Source organism: Salmo trutta, chromosome 25, assembly GCF_901001165.1.
Source record: "Salmo trutta chromosome 25, fSalTru1.1, whole genome shotgun sequence".
In the NCBI taxonomy this organism is placed as follows: Eukaryota; Metazoa; Chordata; class Actinopteri; order Salmoniformes; family Salmonidae; genus Salmo; species Salmo trutta.
Genome location: NC_042981.1, coordinates 2,949,260 through 2,969,278, shown reverse-complemented (window position 1 = coordinate 2,969,278; position 20,019 = coordinate 2,949,260). Strand labels below are relative to the sequence as shown.

Here is a 20,019-nt window from a genome sequence, read left to right as displayed (position 1 = left end):
TCATGATTCCGTATGTCTCGCGATTCCGTATGTCTCGCGATTCTCATGATTCCGTATGTCTCGCGATTCCGTATGTCTCGCGATTCCGTATGTCTCACGATTCCGTATGTCTTGCGATTCTCGCGATTCCGTATGTCTTGCGATTCCGTATGTCTTGCGATTCCGTATGTCTTGCGATTCTCATGATTCTGTATGTCTTGCGATTCTCATGATTCCGTATGTCTTGCGATTCCGTATGTCTCGCGATTCCGTATGTCTCACGATTCCGTATGTCTCACGATTCCGTATGTCTTGCGATTCTCGCGATTCCGTATGTCTTGCGATTCCGTATGTCTTGCGATTCCGTATGTCTTGCGATTCTCATGATTCTGTATGTCTTGCGATTCTCATGATTCCGTATGTCTCGCGATTCCGTATGTCTCGCGATTCCGTATGTCTCGCGATTCCGTATGTCTTGCGATTCTCATGATTCTGTATGTCTTGCGATTCCGTATGTCTTGCGATTCCGTATGTCTTGCGATTCTCATGATTCTGTATGTCTTGCGATTCCGTATGTCTTGCGATTCCGTATGTCTTGTGATTCTCATGATTCTGTATGTCTCGCGATTCTCATGATTCTGTATGTCTTGCGATTCTCATGATTCCATATGTCTTGCGATTCTCATGATTCCGTATGTCTTGTGATTCCGTATGTCTCGCGATTCTCATGATTCCGTATGTCTCGCGATTCTCATGATTCTGTATGTCTTGCGATTCCGTATGTCTTGCGATTCCGTATGTCTTGCGATTCCGTATGTCTTGCGATTCCGTATGTCTTGCGATTCCGTATGTCTTGCGATTCCGTATGTCTTGCGATTCCGTATGTCTTGCGATTCCGTATGTCTTGCGATTCCGTATGTCTTGCGATTCTCATGATTCCGTATGTCTTGCGATTCTCATGATTCTGTATGTCTTGCGATTCTCATGATTCTGTATGTCTTGTGATTCTCATGATTCTGTATGTCTTGTGATTCTCATGATTCTGTATGTCTTGTGATTCTCATGATTCTGTATGTCTTGCGATTCGATACTGTGATTTTATTGTGATTTGATGTTTCAAACATATTGTTCACTAAAACACAGTGTACAAAACATTAGGAACAGCTGCTCTTTCCATGACATAGACTGACCAGGTGAATCCAGGTGAAAGCTATCATCCCTTATTGATGTCACTTGTTAAATCCCCTTCAAAATCAGTGTAGATAAAGGGGAGGAGACCGGTTAAAGAAGGATTTGTAAGCCTTGAGACAATTGAGACATTGCATGTGTGCCTTTGAACGGGATATGGAAGTAGGTGCCAGGCGCACCGTTTTGAGTGTGTCAAGAACTGCAATGCTGCTGGGCTTTTCACGCTCAACAGTCTCCCGTGTGCATCAAGACTTGTTCACCACCCAAAGGACATCCAGCCAACTTGGTAACTGGGAATCATTGGAGTCAACATGGGCCAGCATCCCTGTGGAACGCTTTCAACACCTTGTAGAGTCCATGTCCTGACGAATCGAGGCTGTTCTGAGGGCAACTCAATACTAGGAAGGTGTTCATAATGTTTTGTACACTCAGTGTGTTGTCGGGCTCACTTTTTCAAAAGAAGATGGAGAATAAGCTATAGGATGAACAATACTGGAGTTTCGGTGCAGGTACAGCCAACTAGCACTAGCTAATGCTACCTAGCAAGTACAAATCGATACTTTGAGAGTCAACATATCAATATATCTTCCAAAATAATATTGCAATATGTAACTGTATCGAATATTTTCCCCACATAACCATCCCATCCTTACCATCAAAGGGGAAGTCACTGATAAGACGTCCAGGCTCGTAGCTGGTAGAGACCTCCAGGAAACATAGCAGCTTGTTCCTAAACTCTCCCAGGTCCCCTTCCTCCTTCCCAGCAGCCACTGCAGGAACCCCTACAGGACAGGAAAACAGAACAGACAGATACCAGCTGTGGTGTACCTCAGGGCAGTGTGCTGGGGCTACTTCTTTTTCTGTTATAGATCAAATTATACTTGATATTCCTCTTGGCCCACAAAGAAATGTCAGATTTCTCTGTCCAATAAAATAAGCTGGCTGATAACTGCTGGCTGATAACTGCTGGCTGATAACAGGCCTCCAGTAGTGTTAATAGTCATCCCCTGGCAGGTCTTACCCTCTGGCAGGGCGTTGAGGTACTGCTTCATGAGCACCTGGACCCTCTCCAGAAGCAGCAGCAGTAGTGGTAGTAGTAGTGGTGGTAGTAGTGGTAGTGATAGTGGTAGTAGTAGTAGTGGTGGTGGTGGTGGTGGTGGTGGTAGTAGTGGTAGTAGTGATAGTGGTGGTAGTAGTGGTGGTGGTAGTAGTGGTAGTAGTAGTGGTGGTAGTGGTAGTAGTAGTAGTGGTAATAGTAGTAGTAGTAGTAGTAGTAGTAGTAGTAGTAGTAGTAGTAGTAGTGGTGGTAACAGTAGTAGTAGTAGTAGTAGTAGTAGTGGTGGTAATAGTAGTAGTAGTAGTAGTAGTAGTAGTAGTAGTAGTAGTAGTAGTAGTAGTAGTAGTAGTGGTAACAGTAGTAGTAGTAGTAGTAGTAGTAGTGGTGGTAATAGTAGTAGTAGTGGTGGTAATAGTAGTAGTAGTAGTAGTAGTAGTAGTAGTAGTAGTAGTAGTAAAAGTGATAGTAGTAGTGGTGGTAATAGTAGTAGTGGTGGTAATAGTAGTAGTAACAGTAGTAGTAGTAGTGGTGGTAATAGTAGTAGTAACAGTAGTAGTAGTAGTAGTAGTAGTAGTAGTAGTAGTAGTAGTAGTAGTAGTAGTGGTGGTAATAGTAGTAGTAGTAGTAGTAGTGGTGGTAATAGTGGTGGTAATAGTAGTAGTAGTGGTGGTAATAGTAGTAGTAGTAGTGGTGGTAGTAGTAGTAGTGGTGGTAATAGTAGTAGTAGTAGTAGTAGTAGTAGTAGTAGTAGTAGTAGTAGTGGTAGTAGTGGTAGTAGTAGTAGTAATAGTGGTAGTAGTAGTAAAAGTGGTAGTAGTAGTAGTAGTAGTAGTAGTAGTAGTAGTAGTAGTAGTAGTAGTAGTAGTAGTAGTAGTAGTAATGGTGGTAGTAGTGATCGTAGTAGTAGTAGTAATAGTGGTAGTAGTAGTAGTAATAGTGGTAGTAGTAGTAAAAGTGGTAGTAGTAGTAGTAGTAGTGATCGTAGTAGTAGTAGTGGTAGTGGTAGTAGTGGTGGCGGTAGTGGTAGTACTGGTAGTAGTAGTAGTAGTAGTAGTAGTAGTGATAGTAGTAGTAGTGGTAGTGGTAGTAGTAGTGGTAGTAGTAGTAGTAGTAGTAGTGGTAGTAGTAGTAGTAGTGGTAGAAGTAGTGGTGGTGGTAGTAGTGGTGGCGGTAGTGGTAGTGGTAGTAGTAGTAGTAGTAGTAGTAGTAGTAGTAGTAGTAGTAGTGATAGTAGTAGTAGTAGTAGTAGTAGTAGTAGTGATAGTAGTAGTGGTGGTAGTAGTTGTGCTAGTGGTAGTAGTAGTAGTAGTAGTGGTAGAGGTAGTGGTGGCGGTAGTGGTAGTAGTAGTAGTAATACTGGTAGTGGTAATAGTAGTAGTAGTAGTAGTAGTAGTAGTAGTAGTAGTAGTAGTAGTGCTAATGCTAGTAGTAGTAGTAGTGGTAGAAGTAGTGGTGGTAGTGGTAGTAGTAGTAGTAGTAGTAATAGTAATAGTGATAGTAGTGATCGTAGTAGTAGTGGTGGTAGTAGTAGTAATAGTGGTAGTAGTAGTAGTAGTAGTAGTGGTGGTGGTAGTAGTAGTAGTAGTAGTAGTAGTAGTAGTAGTAGTAGTAGTAGTAGTAGTAGTGGTGGCGGTAGTGGTAGTACTGGTAGTAGTGGTAGTAGTGGTAGTAGTAGTAGTAGTAGTAGTAGTGGTAGTAGTAGTAGTAGTGGTGGTAGTAGTAGTGATAGTAGTTGTGCTAGTGGTAGTAGTAGTGGTAATAGTAGTGGTAGTAGTAGTAGTAGTAGTAGTAGTAGTAGTAGTAGTAGTAGTAGTAGTGGTGGTGGTAGTAGTAGTAATAGTGGTAGTAGTAGTAGTAGTAGTAGTAGTGGTAGTAGTGGTAGTAGTAGTAGTGGTAGTAGTAGTAGTAGTAGTAGTAGTAGTAGTAGTAGTAGTGGTGGTAGTAGTAGTAATAGTGGTAGTAGTAGTAGTAGAAGTAGTGGTGGCGGTAGTGGTAGTAGTAGTAGTAGTAGTAGTAGTAGTAGTAGTAGTAGTGGTAGTAGTGGTAATAGTAGTAGTAGTAGTAGTAGTAGTGGTAGTAGTGGTAGTAGTAGTGGTAGTAGTAGTAGTAGTAGTAGTAGTAGTAGTGGTGGTAGTAGTAGTAGTGATAGTAGTAATAGTGGTAGTAGTAGTGATAGTAGTGATAGTAGTAGTAGTGATAGTAGCAGTAGCAGCAGTAGTAGTGATAGTAGCAGCAGTAGTAGTGATAGTAGTAGTAGTGGTAGTAGTAGTGATAGTAGTGATAGTAGTAGTAGTAGTAGTAGTAGTGGTGGTAGTAGTAGTGATAGTAGTAGTAGTGGTAGTAGTTGTGCTAGTGGTAGTAGTAGTAGTAGTGGTGGTGGTAGTAGTGGTGGCGGTAGTGGTAGTAGTAGTAGTAGTAGTGATAGTAGTAGTAGTGATAGTAGTAGTAGTAGTAGTAGTAGTAGTAGTAGTAGTAGTGATAGTAGCAGTAGCAGCAGTAGTAGTGATAGTAGCAGCAGTAGTAGTGATAGTAGTAGTAGTAGCAGTGATAGTAGCAGCAGCAGTGATAGTAGCAGCAGTAGTAGTGATAGTAGCAGCAGTAGTAGTAGTGATAGTAGTAGTAGTAGCAGTAGCAGCAGTGATAGTAGTAGTGGTAGTAGTAGTAGTAGTAGTAGCAGTAGCAGCAGTGATAGTAGTAGTAGTAGTAGTAGTAGTAGCAGTGATAGTAGTAGTGGTAGTAGTAGTAGTAGTAGTAGTAGTAGCAGTAGCACTAGTGATAGTAGTAGTGGTAGTAGTAGCCACAGGTCTTACCCTCTGGCAGGGAGTTGAGGTACTGCTTCATGAGCCCCTGGACCCTCTCCAGGTACATCTGAATGAGGACGTTATGGAACTCTGGCTCGGTCTCCTCCCAGACATGTATGATGTGTTCCAGGTAGGGGACAGCCAGCTCCTTAAAACCCTCCTTCAGGAAGTTCAGGACCTTGTCTCTGGGAAGGGTCTCTACTTCCGTCAGGTCTTCAGTAAAGATCTGGGACAGACACAAACAATGTTGATTCTGAATTAAAATGTTCCCAAATCGTGGAGAACCAATGTATTTTAGTATGTACACTACATGTCCGAAAGTATTTGGACACGCCTTCAAATTAGTGAATTCGGGTATTTCAGCCACACCCGTTGCTGACAGGTGTATGAAAATCTAACACACATCCATGCAATCTCCATAGACAAACATTGGCAGTAGAATGGCCCTTACTGAAGATCTCAGTGACTTTCAACGTGGTACTGTCATAGGATGCCACCTTCCCAACAAGTCAGTTCGTAAAATTTCTGCCTTGCTAGAGATGCCCCGGTCAACTGTAAGTGCTGTTATTGTGAAGTGGAAACGTCTAGGAGCAACAACGGCTCAGCTGCGAAGTGGTAGGCCACACAAGCTCACAGAACGGGACCGCCGAGTGCTGAAGCACGTAAAAACCATCTGTCCTCAATTGCAACACTCATACCGAGTTCCAAACTGCCTCTGGAAGCAACATCAGCACAATAACTGTTTGTCGGGAGCTTCATGAAATGGGTTTCCATGGTTCAGCAGCCGCACACAAGCCTAAAATCACCATGCGCAATGCCAAGCGTTGGCTGGAGTGGTGTAAAGCTCGCCGACATAGGACTCTGGAGCAGTGGAAACACGTTCTCTGGGGTGCCGAGCTTCACCATCTGACAGTCCGACAGATGAATCTGGGTTTGACGGAGGCCAGGTGAACACTACCTGACCGAATATATAGTGCCAACTGTAAAGTTTGGTGGAAGAGGAATAATGGTCTGGGGCTGTTTTTCATGGTTTCGGGCCCCTTAGTTCCAGTGAAGGGAAATCTTAACGCTACAGCATACAATGACATTCTAGACGATTCTGTGCTTCCAACTTTGTGGCAACAGTTTGGGGAAGGCCCTTTCCTGTTTCAGTATGACAATGCCCCAGTACACAAAGCGAGGTCTATACAGAAATGGTTTGTCAATATTGGTGTGGAAGAACTTGACTGGAATGCAAAGAGCCCTGACCTCAACCCCATCGAACACCTTTGGGATGAATTGGAACGCCGACTGTGATCCAAGCCTAATCGCCCAACATCACTGCCCGACCTCATTAATGCCCGTGGCTGAACGGAAGCAATTCCCCGCAGCAAACATTCCAACAAACAGTGCAAGTCAACTAAGGTAAGGGACAAAGACCGTTCCAACTCCTGACAATCATGTCCTCACCTTGAGTCCGTCCTCAGGACAGATCTTCAGAACCCAGGGAGAGAACTCAAAGATAATGACCAGATTCTCCATCCCTGACGAGACGAAAACAGAGATGATTAATGTTACGCTCAGAGAGGACAGGGGGTTGGGTGTGTGAGAATGGTAGAAAAGGTTACAGGATACTCATGTGGTTCTATATCAACTGGTGGTGTTTCTCTTCGTTAGTGTCATCATACACACGTCAACTCTGCTGTGTGGAAAGCTTATTGTATGTCTCAATCCCAGTGTTCATTTACTTGGATGTTTAACAAAATATTGTTCATAAAACAAAACAACAACAACAACAAAAATCTGTGTTAAGTTGATGTTGGGAGGTTAACTCACCCAGTCTCTGGAGGTACTGCACCGTCCTCTCATGTCCCTTTAGAGGAGAGTTAGCCTTGGTGGACTGATCCAACAACACCTGCAGGGCTAAGAGAGGGGAACATTAGCCTTGGTGGACTGGTCCAACAACACCTGCAGGGCTGGGGGAGGAAGAGGGGAACGTTAGCCTTGGTGGACTGGTCCAACAACACCTGCAGGGCTGGGGGAGGAAGAGGGGAACGTTAGCCTTGGTGGACTGGTCCAACAACACCTGCAGGGCTGGGGGAGGAAGAGAGGAACGTTAGCCTTGGTGGACTGGTCCAACAACACCTGCAGGGCTGGGGGAGGAAGAGAGGAGAGTTAGCCTTGGTGGACTGGTCCAACAACACCTGCAGGGCTGGGGGAGGAAGAGGGGAACGTTAGCCTTGGTGGACTGATCCTAGAAAACCTTCAGGGGAGGAAGAGAGGAACGCACACAGGGTCAGGAAGAGGTGAAGGAGAGGTGTGGAGGAAGACAAACAAGGGAGGGAGAGAATGCAGAACAAAAGGGCATGTGTCGCTTGTCCGCGAGTACAAAATACAATTCAGACAAGAATAATAGATTTAGTTCGTCTGAATGGACAAGAAAAAAAAAATATATATATATCAAAAATAAAAATCCCCAAATGTAAAGTTTTGCGGGGACGACATTCGCTCATCGAGCGGATCGCACAACTTCTTTGGTTAACGACTTCTCTGCGGAACAAGGGTCCAAGACTTCACTACAGCCTACATGCTGATTTAGGTTACCTACCTATAGACTGCTACATGTTGATTTAGGTTACCTACCTATAGACTACTACATGTTGATTTAGGTTACCTACCTATAGACTGCTACAGGCTACATGCTGATTTAGGTTACCTACCTATAGACTGCTACAGCATACCAACTGTAAATCAGTCTGGAACGACAGGCCAATTAAACAGCATACCAACTGTAAATCAGTCTGGAACGACAGGCCAATTAAACAGCATACCAACTGTAAATCAGTCTGGAACGACAGGCCGTTAAACAGCATACCAACTGTAAATCAGTCTGGAACGACAGGCCGTTAAACAGCATACCAACTGTAAATCAGTCTGGAACAAGCCAGGTAGCCTCAGAAGGAACAAAAATGTATTATTTAGGCCAGATTATAATTATAATTATTTGAAGGCCATGTAAGAAAATAAATTGTGAAGTAAATTGTGACGCATTTGTGGCAGGAAAGCTCAGCATGGCAGGAGAGCTCATCATTTCAACAACAGCAAACCTATACATTTAGGCTGTATAAAATGTACATTAAATAAAAAAATAACGACTTAGAATTAAATAATAAATGAAACGAAAAATGCCTTCACGGTGCCTTTTTGAATTCACTTTTAGAAACACGAGCTTGGCCAGTCTTTGTTTTGAGGATCATGAGGTGAGCTATGCATGCCTAGTTCGTTAATTTAGACTAGCAGATACTGTTATAGTCCCATACCTTAATCGCAGTCAACACAAATATATTTTGTAACAACAATATCATGGAATAAAATAGAAAATGACAGTTTCACCCCATCATTTTTTAAATTATTATTATTATTATTTTTTACAAGTGCATATAGATCGACCTGATGATATACGGCCGCTGTGTTAAAAGACGAATGTTTTTTTCTCCAATTCATTGATGATCAGATACTTCAGTAACTGGTTATGTTGCGCTACATTTTTTACTTTCACCCTCTTTAACAATAGCCTGTATAGAAGTGTCTGTTGCTGCAGCATGCTGCAAAGAAACCACTACTAAAAGGACACCAATAAGAAGAAGAGACTTTGCTATGGCTAAGAAACACGAGCAATGGACATTAGACTGGTGGAAATCTGTCCTTTGGTCTGATGAGTCCAAATTTGAGATTTTTGGTTCCAACCGCCGTGTCTTTGTGAAACGCAGAGTAGGTGAATGGATGATCTCCGCATGTGTGGTTCCCACCGTGAAGCATGGAGGAGGTGGTGTGATGGTGTGGGGATGCTTTGCTGGTGACTATCAGTGATTTATTTAGAATTCAAGGCACACTTAACCAGTATGGCTACCACAGCATTCTGCAGCGATACGCCATCCCATCTGGTTTGGGCTTAGTCCCACTATCATTTGTTTTTCAACAGGACAATGACCCAACACACCTCCAGGCTGTGTAAGGGCTAATTGACCAAGAAGGAGAGTGATGGAGTGCTGCATCAGATGACCTGGCCTCCACAATCCCCCGACTTCAACCCAATTGAGATGTTTTGGGTTTGAGTTGGACCGCAGAGTGAAGGAAAAGCAGCCAACAAGTGCTCAACATATGTGGGAACTCATTCAAGACTGTTGGAAAAGCATTCCAGGTGAAGCTGGTTGAGAGAATGCCAAGATTGTGCAAAGCTGCCATCAAGGCAAAGGGTGGCTACTTTGAAGAATCTCAAATATACTTTGATTTGTTTAACGCTTTTTTGGTTACTACATGATTCTATACGTGTTATATCATAGTTTTGATGTCTTCATTATTATTATACAATGTAGAAAACAGTAAAAAAATACAATAAAAACCCTTGAATGAGTAGGTGTGTCCAAACTTTTGACTGGTAGTGTAGTTGTAGTGTTAGTATTCTTCAGACACACCCACAATGAGACCGTGAAGCATGGAGGAGGAGGTGTGATGGTGCTCATTACCTTTCTGATGCAGGCCCTTCTTCTCATAGAGGATGATGAGCTCGCTGTACTTGTGGGCCTTCTTCAGGATGTACTCACTCTCCTCAATGTGACAGTGGTTATTATCCAGACGCAACAGAGGGGACACCAGGGCCACGTTGGTCTGGAGAGAGGAGAGAGACACTAGATTAACACAGGGGCCACGTTGGTCTGGAGAGAGGAGACACTAGATTAACACAGGGGCCACGTTGGTCTGGAGAGAGGAGAGAGACACTAGATTAACACAGGGGACACGTTGGTCTGGAGAGAGGAGAGAGACACTAGATTAACACAGGGGACATCAGGGCCACGTTGGTCTGGAGAGAGGAGAGACACTAGATTAACACAGGGCCATGTTGGTATGGAGAGAGGAGAGAGACACTAGATTAACACAGGAGACATCAGGGCCACGTTGGTATGGAGAGAGGAGAGATACTAGATTAACACAGGGGCCACGTTGGTATGGAGAGAGACACTAGATTAAACATAAAGCAATATAAAACTCCTCTTATTTCTGAAGAGGAATGAGTTTTGTATTCCATAATACTATGAGCTGGTTTTAGGGACACAGATGAAGACTAGTCCTGGACTAAAAAAAAACAGACTCAATGGACAACCTTTTATCTAGAGAGCTTCTCAGTCCAGGACTAGTCTTCAATCAGTGTCCAGGAAACTGACCCTTTTTAGGATATACGCATAAACAGGGTAAAGGGACACAGAGGTTGTACATGCAGGTAGCATTACAAGGGAATGGGGAGTACGTCTGAGGTATCCATACGTACATTAAGGTATCATTACAATGGAATGGGGGAGTACGTCTGAGGTATCCATACGTACATTAAGGTATCATTACAACGGAATGGGGAGTACGTCTGAGGTATCCATACTTACATTAAGGTATCATTACAATGGAATGGGGAGTACAGCTGAGGTATCCATGCGTACATTAAGGTAGCATTACAACGGAATGGGGAGTACAGCTGAGGTATCCATACTTACATTAAGGTAGCATTACAATGGAATGGGGAGTACGTCCGAGGTATCCCTACTTACATGCAGGTAGCATTTGAGCAGCGTGGTGTCGATGATCTGCAGAAGCTTCTTCCTGCTCTTGATGGTGGGAATTCCTTCCATGAGGGGAGACGGCGTGGACGGGTTCGAGTCGTTCAGCTGCTTCACCAGGTGACTGCGTTTCTGGAATACATGACATCAACACCACTGTCACCAGGGGTTTCCTCTGGACCGTAAAAGGGGCTGAGGTGGGGGGGGGGGGGGGCGTGGCAATTGGCACAGGAATATTTAAGAGAGGATTTTAGAGGTCCCTAATCTTGGCGGTGAAGATAAATTTGAGCTTTTTTTTTAAGCTAATTTCCTGAAATTCTATGCATTTTGCCATGGATAATTCTGTGTTATCTTGCTCAAACATAACATCAACACTGTTAAATTCATAACTAAAATCAACACTGTTAAATTCATTATTTTGGGAATTTTTCAATTCTCCCTGACCATATAGTTTTTTATTTTGGTGATTAAGAACCAACAAAGATGATTTAAAAATAAATATTAGGTCCATTATCTTTTCTACATACTTTATCTGGTTTTAGTCATCTAAGTTTACACAAATTCTGATAATTCTTTTTACAGTTTGGACTTCGACGACCCCCCCCCAAAAAAGTGCTTAGGCGGCCCACCCAAGGATTACAAATGGCAGACAAATCCCAGTACAACACCCTGCAGCACAACACCCTGCAGCCTAATTAACTACAATATCATCTGGATATGAATCAAGCCAGCAGTGGGCTGCAGGGTGGTATGCTGCTGGTACACAACAACACCACTCACCTGCGTCAGGTAGTCGATGAGTGCGAGGTGAGCCTTCTCCAGCTCTGCTCCAGACAGACTGGGTAAAGGGTTGGGGTAGTGCAGCTGTTTACGGTAGTCAGTGGGAAGCAGGTCCGGATACAGACCAATCACATGGGTCGGATCTGTTGGAGAATAGGAAGCAGTGTTACTATGGTTACAGGGCCCTATTCCCTATGTAGTGCACTACTGTTGACCAGGGCCCTATTCCCTATATAGTGCACTACTGTTGACCAGGGCCCTATTCCCTATATAGTGCACTACTGTTGACCAGGGCCCTATTCCCTATATAGTGCACTACTGTTGACCAGGGCCCTAAAGGTTCTGATTGGCCGAAAGGCTAAATCAAGAAGAACATCACAGCTGCTTTGTCACTTTTTCATAGTAACTCAAACCCCCTCACTCTCAGACGACGGCGGTTAAAACCCCCCTCTCTCTGACGACGGCGGTTAAAACCCCCCTCTCTCTGACGACGGAGGTAAAACCCCCCTCTCTCTGACGACGGAGGTTAAACCCCCCTCCCTCTCTCTCTGACGACGGAGGTTAAACCCCCCTCCCTCTCTCTCTGACGACGGAGGTTAAAACCCCCCCCTCTCAGACGACGGCGGTTAAAACCCCTCTCTCTCCTCAGACGACGGAGGTTAAACCCCCCTCCCTCTCTCTCAGACGACGGAGGTTAAACCCCCCTCCCTCTCTCTGACGACGGAGGTTAAAACCCCCTCCCTCTCTCTGACGACGGAGGTTAAAACCCCCTCCCTCTCTCTGACGACGGAGGTTAAAACCCCCTCCCTCTCTCTGACGACGGAGGTTAAAACCCCCTCCCTCTCTCTGACGACGGAGGTTAAACCCCCTCTCAGGCGACGGCGGTTAAACCCCCTCTCTCAGGCGACGGCGGTTAAACCCCCCTCCCGTCTCAGGCGACGGCGGTTAAACCCCCTCTCTCTCTCTCAGACGACGGCGGTTAAAAGCCCCCCTCAGACGACGGCGGTTAAAAGCCCCCCTCAGACGACGGCGGTTAAAACCCCCCCTCAGACGACGGCGGTTAAACCCCCTCTCAGACGACGGCGGTTAAACCCCCTCTCAGACGACGGCGGTTAAACCCCCTCTCAGACGACGGCGGTTAAACCCCCTCTCAGACGACGGCGGTTAAACCCCCTCTCAGACGACGGCGGTTAAACCCCCTCTCAGACGACGGCGGTTAACCCCCTCTCAGACGACGGCGGTTAAACCCCCTCTCAGACGACGGCGGTTAAACCCCCTCTCAGACGACGGCGGTTAAACCCCCTCTCAGACGACGGCGGTTAAACCCCCTCTCAGACGACGGCGGTTAAACCCCCTCTCAGACGACGGCGGTTAAAACCCCCTCTCAGACGACGGCGGTTAAAACCCCTCTCAGACGACGGCGGTTAAAACCCCCCTCCCGTCTCAGGCGACGGCGGTTAAAAACCTCACCTGTGCCGAGCTTAGCGAACACCTGCATGGAGTCATCGAACCTCTTCTGACAGAACAGATTGAAGGCATAGAGATTCTGAATGTGGTGAATCTGCTGTCTCTTATCTCCTTCCACATCATCCTTCATATTCTGCAAAGCAAAGCAGACAAAACTGTCAGTAAGAGTGTCCATGATTGAGTCTTTGAATGAAGAGACAAAAAAAAAACTGTCCAGTTTGAGTGTTTTGTCGCAGCTCGTTCCAGTCGCTAGCTGCAGCGAAACTGAAAAGACGAGCGACCCAGGGATGTGTGTGGCTTTGGGGACCTTTAACAGAATGTGACAGGAGGAGAACGGCTGCATCAGTTACAAAACATTGTGTTATCCTAGATGTATCCGTGTGTGTGTGGCTAGAATTGTATATTTTTTTTGTCAGCGGTAGTTCAGCCTACTCACAGCCAGTTGCAGGGCCAGTTCAAACTGCTTGTCCTGTAGTAACTGTCTGATCTGACTGGCGATGGACACAGGTACCAGGCGCCACACAAAATGGTTGCTGGCAACGTACACTATATTGGGCCTGAGACAGAGAACAACAAGGGAGAGAGAGAGTTATTCATTACAATACTGTGTGATGGTTGACAGAGAAATGTTCTCTAAGGAATACATTATAGTTATGGAATACATCATAGTTATGGAATACACCATAGTTATGGAATACATTATGGAATACATAATAGTTATGGAATACATTATGGAATACATCACAGTTATGGAATACATTATGGAATACATCACAGTTATGGAATACATTATGGAATACATCATAGAATACATCATAGTTATGGAATACATCATAGTTATGGAATACATTATGGAATAAATCATAGTTATGGAATACATTATGGAATACATCACAGTTATGGAATACATCACAGAATACATCATAGTTATGGAATACATCATAGTTATGGAATACATTATGGAATACAACATAGTTATGGAATACATTATGGAATACATCATAGTTATGGAATACATTATGGAATACATCATAGTTATGGAATACATTATGGAATACATCATAGTTATGGAATACATTATGGAATACATCATAGTTATGGAATACATTATGGAATACATCATAGTTATGGAATACATCATAGTTATGGAATACATTATGGAATACATTATGGAATATATTATGGAATACATTACGGAATACATCATAGTTATGGAATACATTATGGAATACATTATGGAATACATCATAGTTATGGAATACATTATGGAATACATCATAGTTATGGAATACATTATGGAATACATCATAGTTATGGAATACATTATGGAATACATCATAGTTATGGAATACATTATGGAATACATTATGGAATACATTATGGGAATACATTATGGAATACATTATGGAATACATTATGGAATACATCATAGTTATGGAATACATTATGGAATACATCATAGTTATGGAATACATTATGGAATACATCATAGTTATGGAATACATTATGGAATACATCATAGTTATGGAATACATTATGGAATACATCATAGTTATGGAATACATTATGGTATACATCATAGTTATGGAATACATTATGGTATACATCATAGTTATGGAATACATCATAGTTATGGAATACATTATGGCATACATCATAGTTATGGAATACATAATGGAATACATCATAGAATACATCATAGTTATGGAATACATAATGGAATACATCAAAGAATACATCATAGTTATGGAATACATCATAGTTATGGAATACATTATGGAATACATCATAGTTATGGAATACATTATGGTATACATCATAGTTATGGAATACATTATGGTATACATCATAGTTATGGAATACATTATGGAATACATCATAGTTATGGAATACATTATGGAATACATTATGGAATACATCATAGTTATGGAATAAATTATGGAATACATCATAGTTATGGAATACATTATGGAATACATTATGGAATACATCATAGTTATGGAATACATTATGGAATACATCATAGTTATGGAATACATCATAGTTATGGAATACATTATGGAATACATCATAGTTATGGAATACATTATGGAATACATTATGGTATACATCATAGTTATGGAATACATTATGGTATACATCATAGTTATGGAATACATTATGGTATACATCATAGTTATGGAATACATTATGGTATACATCATAGTTATGGAATACATTATGGTATACATCATAGTTATGGAATACATTATGGAATACATCATAGTTATGGAATACATTATGGAATACATTATGGAATACATTATGGAATACATTATGGAATACATCAAAGTTATGGAATACATCATGGAATACATCAAAGTTATGGAATACATCATGGAATACATCATAGTTATGGAATACATCATGGAATACATCATGGAATACATCATAGTTATGGAATACATCATAGTTATGGAATACATTATAGTTATGGAATACATTATAGTTATGGAATACATTATAGTTATGGAATACATCATGGAATACATCATAGTTATGGAATACATCATGGAATACATCATGGAATACATCATAGTTATGGAATACATCATAGTTATGGAATACATTATAGTTATGGAATACATTATAGTTATGGAAACAATTATGGAATACATCATAGTTTCAAAACATCACCAGAGAGGATTCTGCTGACCTGGCATGGTAATCAAGCTGGGAAGGGTAATCAAGCTGGGAAGGGTAATCATGCTGGGAAGGGTAATCATGCTGGGAAGGGTAATCAAGCAGGGAAGGGTAATCAAGCAGGGAAGGGTAATCATGCAGGGAAGGGTAATCATGCAGGGAAGGGTAATCATGCTGGGAAGGGTAATCAAGCAGGGAAGGGTAATCAAGCAGGGAAGGGTAATCAAGCAGGGAAGGGTAATCTTGCTGGGAAGGGTAATCTTGCTGGGAAGGGTAATCATGCTGGGAAGGGTAATCATGCTGGGAAGGGTAATCAAGCTGGGAAGGGTAATCAAGCAGGGAAGGGTAATCAAGCAGGGAAGGGTAATCAAGCAGGGAAGGGTACTCAAGCAGGGAAGGGTAATCAGGCTGGCAGGGTAATCAGGCTGGCAGTATTAGAGGACAATATCTGGGCTGAGATCCACAAAGAGTCTCAGAGTGCTGATCTAGGATCAGTTTTTCCCTTTAGAGATCATAGAGTCAGACTACATGTATAGATCCCAGATCATATTGAAATCAGACTATATGTACAGATCCCAGATCATAGTGAGTCAGACTATATGTACAGATCCCAGATCATAGTGAATCAGACTATATGTATAGATCCCAGATCATAGTGAATCAGACTATAAGTATAGATCCCAGATCATAGTGAGTCAGACTATATGTACAGATCCCAGATCATAGTGAGTCAGACTATAAGTATAGATCCCAGATCATAGTGAGTCAGACTATAAGTATAGATCCCAGATCATAGTGAGTCAGACTATATGTATAGATCCCAGATCATAGTGAAATCAGACTATATGTACAGATCCCAGATCATAGTGAATAAGACTATACGTATAGATCCCAGATGATCTCTCCTACTCTGAGACACTCTGATCTGTATAGTGTGATCGCATAATCACCCAGCTGATGTGATGAATCGTGGTCTCTGCAGCTCCACACTCTGGACCAGCAGTCTGGGTTCAAAGGTCCTGATCTCCACATAGCGGGGCAGGACAGCTATGATGTAGGGGGACTGATGTTCTGAGAGAGAGACAGAGAGAGAGAGAGAGACAGAGAGAGAGACAGAGAGAGAGACAGAGAGAGAGACAGAGAGACAGAAAGAGAGAGAGAGAGGGAGACAGAGAGAGAGACAGAGACAGAGAGAGACAGACAGAGAGCTATGATGTAGAGGGACTGTTGAGAGACTCATACATTCTCAGTGAAAATGTACTGCGCAAATGTCAAATTGGCTTTTTAACTAATTTCTGTACGACAGACCAAATATTCACCCTACACACCCTTAATGACAAACAAACCAAAACAAAGGCAAAGTCGTCTCATGCTTTGTTGATTTCAAAAAAGCTTTTGACTCAATTTGGCATGAAGGTCTGCTATACAAATTGATGGAAAATGGTGTTGGGGGAAAAACATATGACATTATAAAATGCATGTACTCAAACAACAAGTGTTCGGTTAAAATTGGCAAAAAACCCCACATTTCTTTCCACAGGGCTGTGGGGTGAGACAGGGATGCAGCTTAAGCCCCACCCTCTTCAACATACATATCAACTAATTGGCGATGGCACTTGAACAGTCTGCAGCACCCTGCCTCACCCTACTAGAATCTGAAGTCAAATGTCTACTGTTTGCTGATGATCTGGTGCTTCTGTCCCCAACCAACAATTCACAAATGGGACAAACACCAAATTGAGACACTGCATGCAGAATTCTGTAAAAATATCCTTTGTGTACAACGTAAAACACCAAATAATGCATGCACAGCAAAATTAGGCCGATACCCGCTAATTATCAAAATCCAGAAAAGAGCTGTTAAATTCTACATTCACCGAAAAGGAAGTAATTCCCAAACCGTCCATAACAAAGCCATCACCTACAGAAGAGTCCCCTAAGCAAGCTGGTCCTGGGGCTCTGCTCACAAACACAAACAGACCCCACAGAGCCCCAGGACAGCAACACAATTAGACCGAACCAAATCATCAGAAAACAAAAAGATAATTACTTGACACATTGGAAAGAATTAACCAAAAGCAGAGCAAACTAGAACGCTATTTGGCTCTAAACAGAGAGTAGTGGCAGAACACCTGACCACTTTGACTGGCACAAACTTAAGGAAAGCTTTGACTACGTACAGAGTCAGTGAGCATAGCCTTGCTATTGAGAAAGGCCGCCGTAGGCAGACCTGGCTCTCAAGAGAAGACAGGCTATGTGCACACTGCCCACAAAATGAGATGGAAACTGAGCAGCACTTCGTAACCTCCTGCCAAATGTATGACCATATTAGAGACACATATTTCCTTCAGATTACACAGATCCACAAAGAATTAGAAAACAAACCTGATTTTGATAAACTACCATATCTACTGGGTGAAATACCACAGTGTGCCATCACAGCAGTAAGATGTGTGACCTGTTGCCACAAGAAAAACGGCAATGTCAAATATCCTCAAGTCATGAGTTGTCCAAAGCCCATACGACAGGCTCTATCCGAGAGTCCGGACAACACAGCTGTGTAGAGAGCAGCGGGGCATGCAGGACATCCTACCGTAGCCAGCTATAGAATGACATGATACAACTTCTTCTACAGCTCCTTAGACTGGCCTGGGGATGGGGGACAGATGGACAGATCCCGGGGAGAAATTCCATATCGTCCAATGTCTTAGTAAACACAGAGATGAGTAGGAAGTGTGTGGAGAGATATAGTGAGAGGGTTTTAGGGCCCGAAGCTGGACATCCTCTTCCTGCCAAAACCACAACATCAAATCAATCTAAATAAGGAAATTGCTGTTTGAATTGAAACCTCAGTAGCTTCAAACTTAAGTTCCACTTTCAGACTGTTACTGTAAGACACAGCTAGAAGACAGCCTGTTACCGTGAGGTACAGCCTGTTACTGTGAGACACAGCTAGAAGACAGCCTGTTACTGTGAGACACAGCTAGAAGACAGCCTGTTACTGTGAGGTACAGCTAGAAGACAGCCTGTTACTGTGAGGTACAGCTAGAAGACAGCCTGTTACTGTGAGGTACAGCTAGAAGACAGCCTGTTACTGTGAGGTACAGCTAGAAGACAGCCTGTTACTGTGAGGTACAGCTAGAAGACAGCCTGTTAATGTGAGGTACAGCTAGAAGACAGCCTGTTACCGTGAGGTACAGCTAGAAGACAGCCTGTTACCGTGAGGTACAGCTAGAAGACAGCCTGTTACCGTGAGATACAGCTAGAAGACAGCCTGTTACCGTGAGACACAGCTAGAAGACAGCCTGTTACCGTGAGACACAGCTAGAAGACAGCCTGTTACTGTGAGGTACAGCTAGAAGACAGCCTGTTACTGTGAGGTACAGCTAGAAGACAGCCTGTTACTGTGAGGTACAGCTAGAAGACAGCCTGTTGCTGTGAGGTACAGCCTGTTACTATGAGGTACAGCTAGAAGACAGCCTGTTACTGTGAGGTACAGCTAGAAGACAGCCTGTTACTATGAGGTAAAGCTAGAAGACAGCCTGTTACTGTGAGGTACAGCCTGTTACTATGAGATACAGCTAGAAGACAGCCTGTTACTGTGAGATACAGCTAGAAGACAGCCTGTTGCTGTGAGGTACAGCTAGAAGACAGCCTGTTACTGTGAGACACAGCTAGAAGACAGCCTGTTACTGTGAGGTACAGCCTGTTACTGTGAGACACAGCTAGAAGGCAGCCTGTTACTGTGAGACACAGCTACAAGGCAGCCTGTTACTGTGAGACACAGCTAGAAGACAGCCTGTTACTGTGAGACACAGCTAGAAGACAGCCTGTTACTGTGAGACACAGCTAGAAGACAGCCTGTTACTGTGAGACACAGCTAGAAGACAGCCTGTTACTGTGAGACACAGCTAGAAGACAGCCTGTTACTATCAGGTACAGCTAGAAGACAGCCTGTTACTGTGAGGTACAGCCTGTTACTATGAGGTACAGCTAGAAGGCAGCCTGTTACTGTGAGACACAGCTAGAAGACAGCCTGTTACTGTGAGACACAGCTAGAAGACAGCCTGTTACTGTGAGGTACAGCTAGAAGACAGCCTGTTACTGTGAGGTACAGCCTGTTACTATGAGGTACAGCCTGTTACTATGAGGTACAGCTAGACAGCCTGTTACTGTGGGATACAGCTAGAAGACAGCCTGTTACTATGAGGTACAGCCTGTTACTATGAGGTACAGCCTGTTACTATGAGGTACAGCCTGTTACTATGAGGTACAGCCTGTTACTATGAGGTACAGCCTGTTACTATGAGGTACAGCTAGAAGACAGCCTGTTACTATGAGGTACAGCTAGAAGACAGCCTGTTACTGTGAGGTACAGCTAGAAGACAGCCTGTTACTGTGAGATACAGCTGGAAGACAGCCTGTTACCTATGTGAAAATGCTATTCGTTGACTACAGCTCAGCGTTCAACACCATAGTG

General features: G+C 43.2%; 1 protein-coding gene across 4 annotated transcripts in view; it reads right to left on the bottom strand.

Moving 5' to 3' along the window:
- The window catches only part of LOC115161826 (vam6/Vps39-like protein), a 38,537-nt gene that overhangs the window by 10,921 nt on the left and 7,597 nt on the right, over positions 1 to 20,019 (bottom strand). For all 4 annotated transcript variants that reach the window (XM_029712621.1, XM_029712622.1, XM_029712623.1 and 1 more), the window contains 10 exons: positions 16,490 to 16,610; positions 13,294 to 13,414; positions 12,861 to 12,990; positions 11,391 to 11,533; positions 10,602 to 10,742; positions 9,531 to 9,672; positions 6,841 to 6,927; positions 6,475 to 6,548; positions 5,035 to 5,251; positions 1,821 to 1,949 (listed from right to left, as the gene is read on the bottom strand). In XM_029712621.1, the coding sequence (XP_029568481.1) occupies positions 1,821 to 1,949; positions 5,035 to 5,251; positions 6,475 to 6,548; positions 6,841 to 6,927; positions 9,531 to 9,672; positions 10,602 to 10,742; positions 11,391 to 11,533; positions 12,861 to 12,990; positions 13,294 to 13,414; positions 16,490 to 16,610 (1,305 nt within the window). The remainder of the gene's footprint in view (positions 1 to 1,820; positions 1,950 to 5,034; positions 5,252 to 6,474; positions 6,549 to 6,840; positions 6,928 to 9,530; positions 9,673 to 10,601; positions 10,743 to 11,390; positions 11,534 to 12,860; positions 12,991 to 13,293; positions 13,415 to 16,489; positions 16,611 to 20,019) is intronic.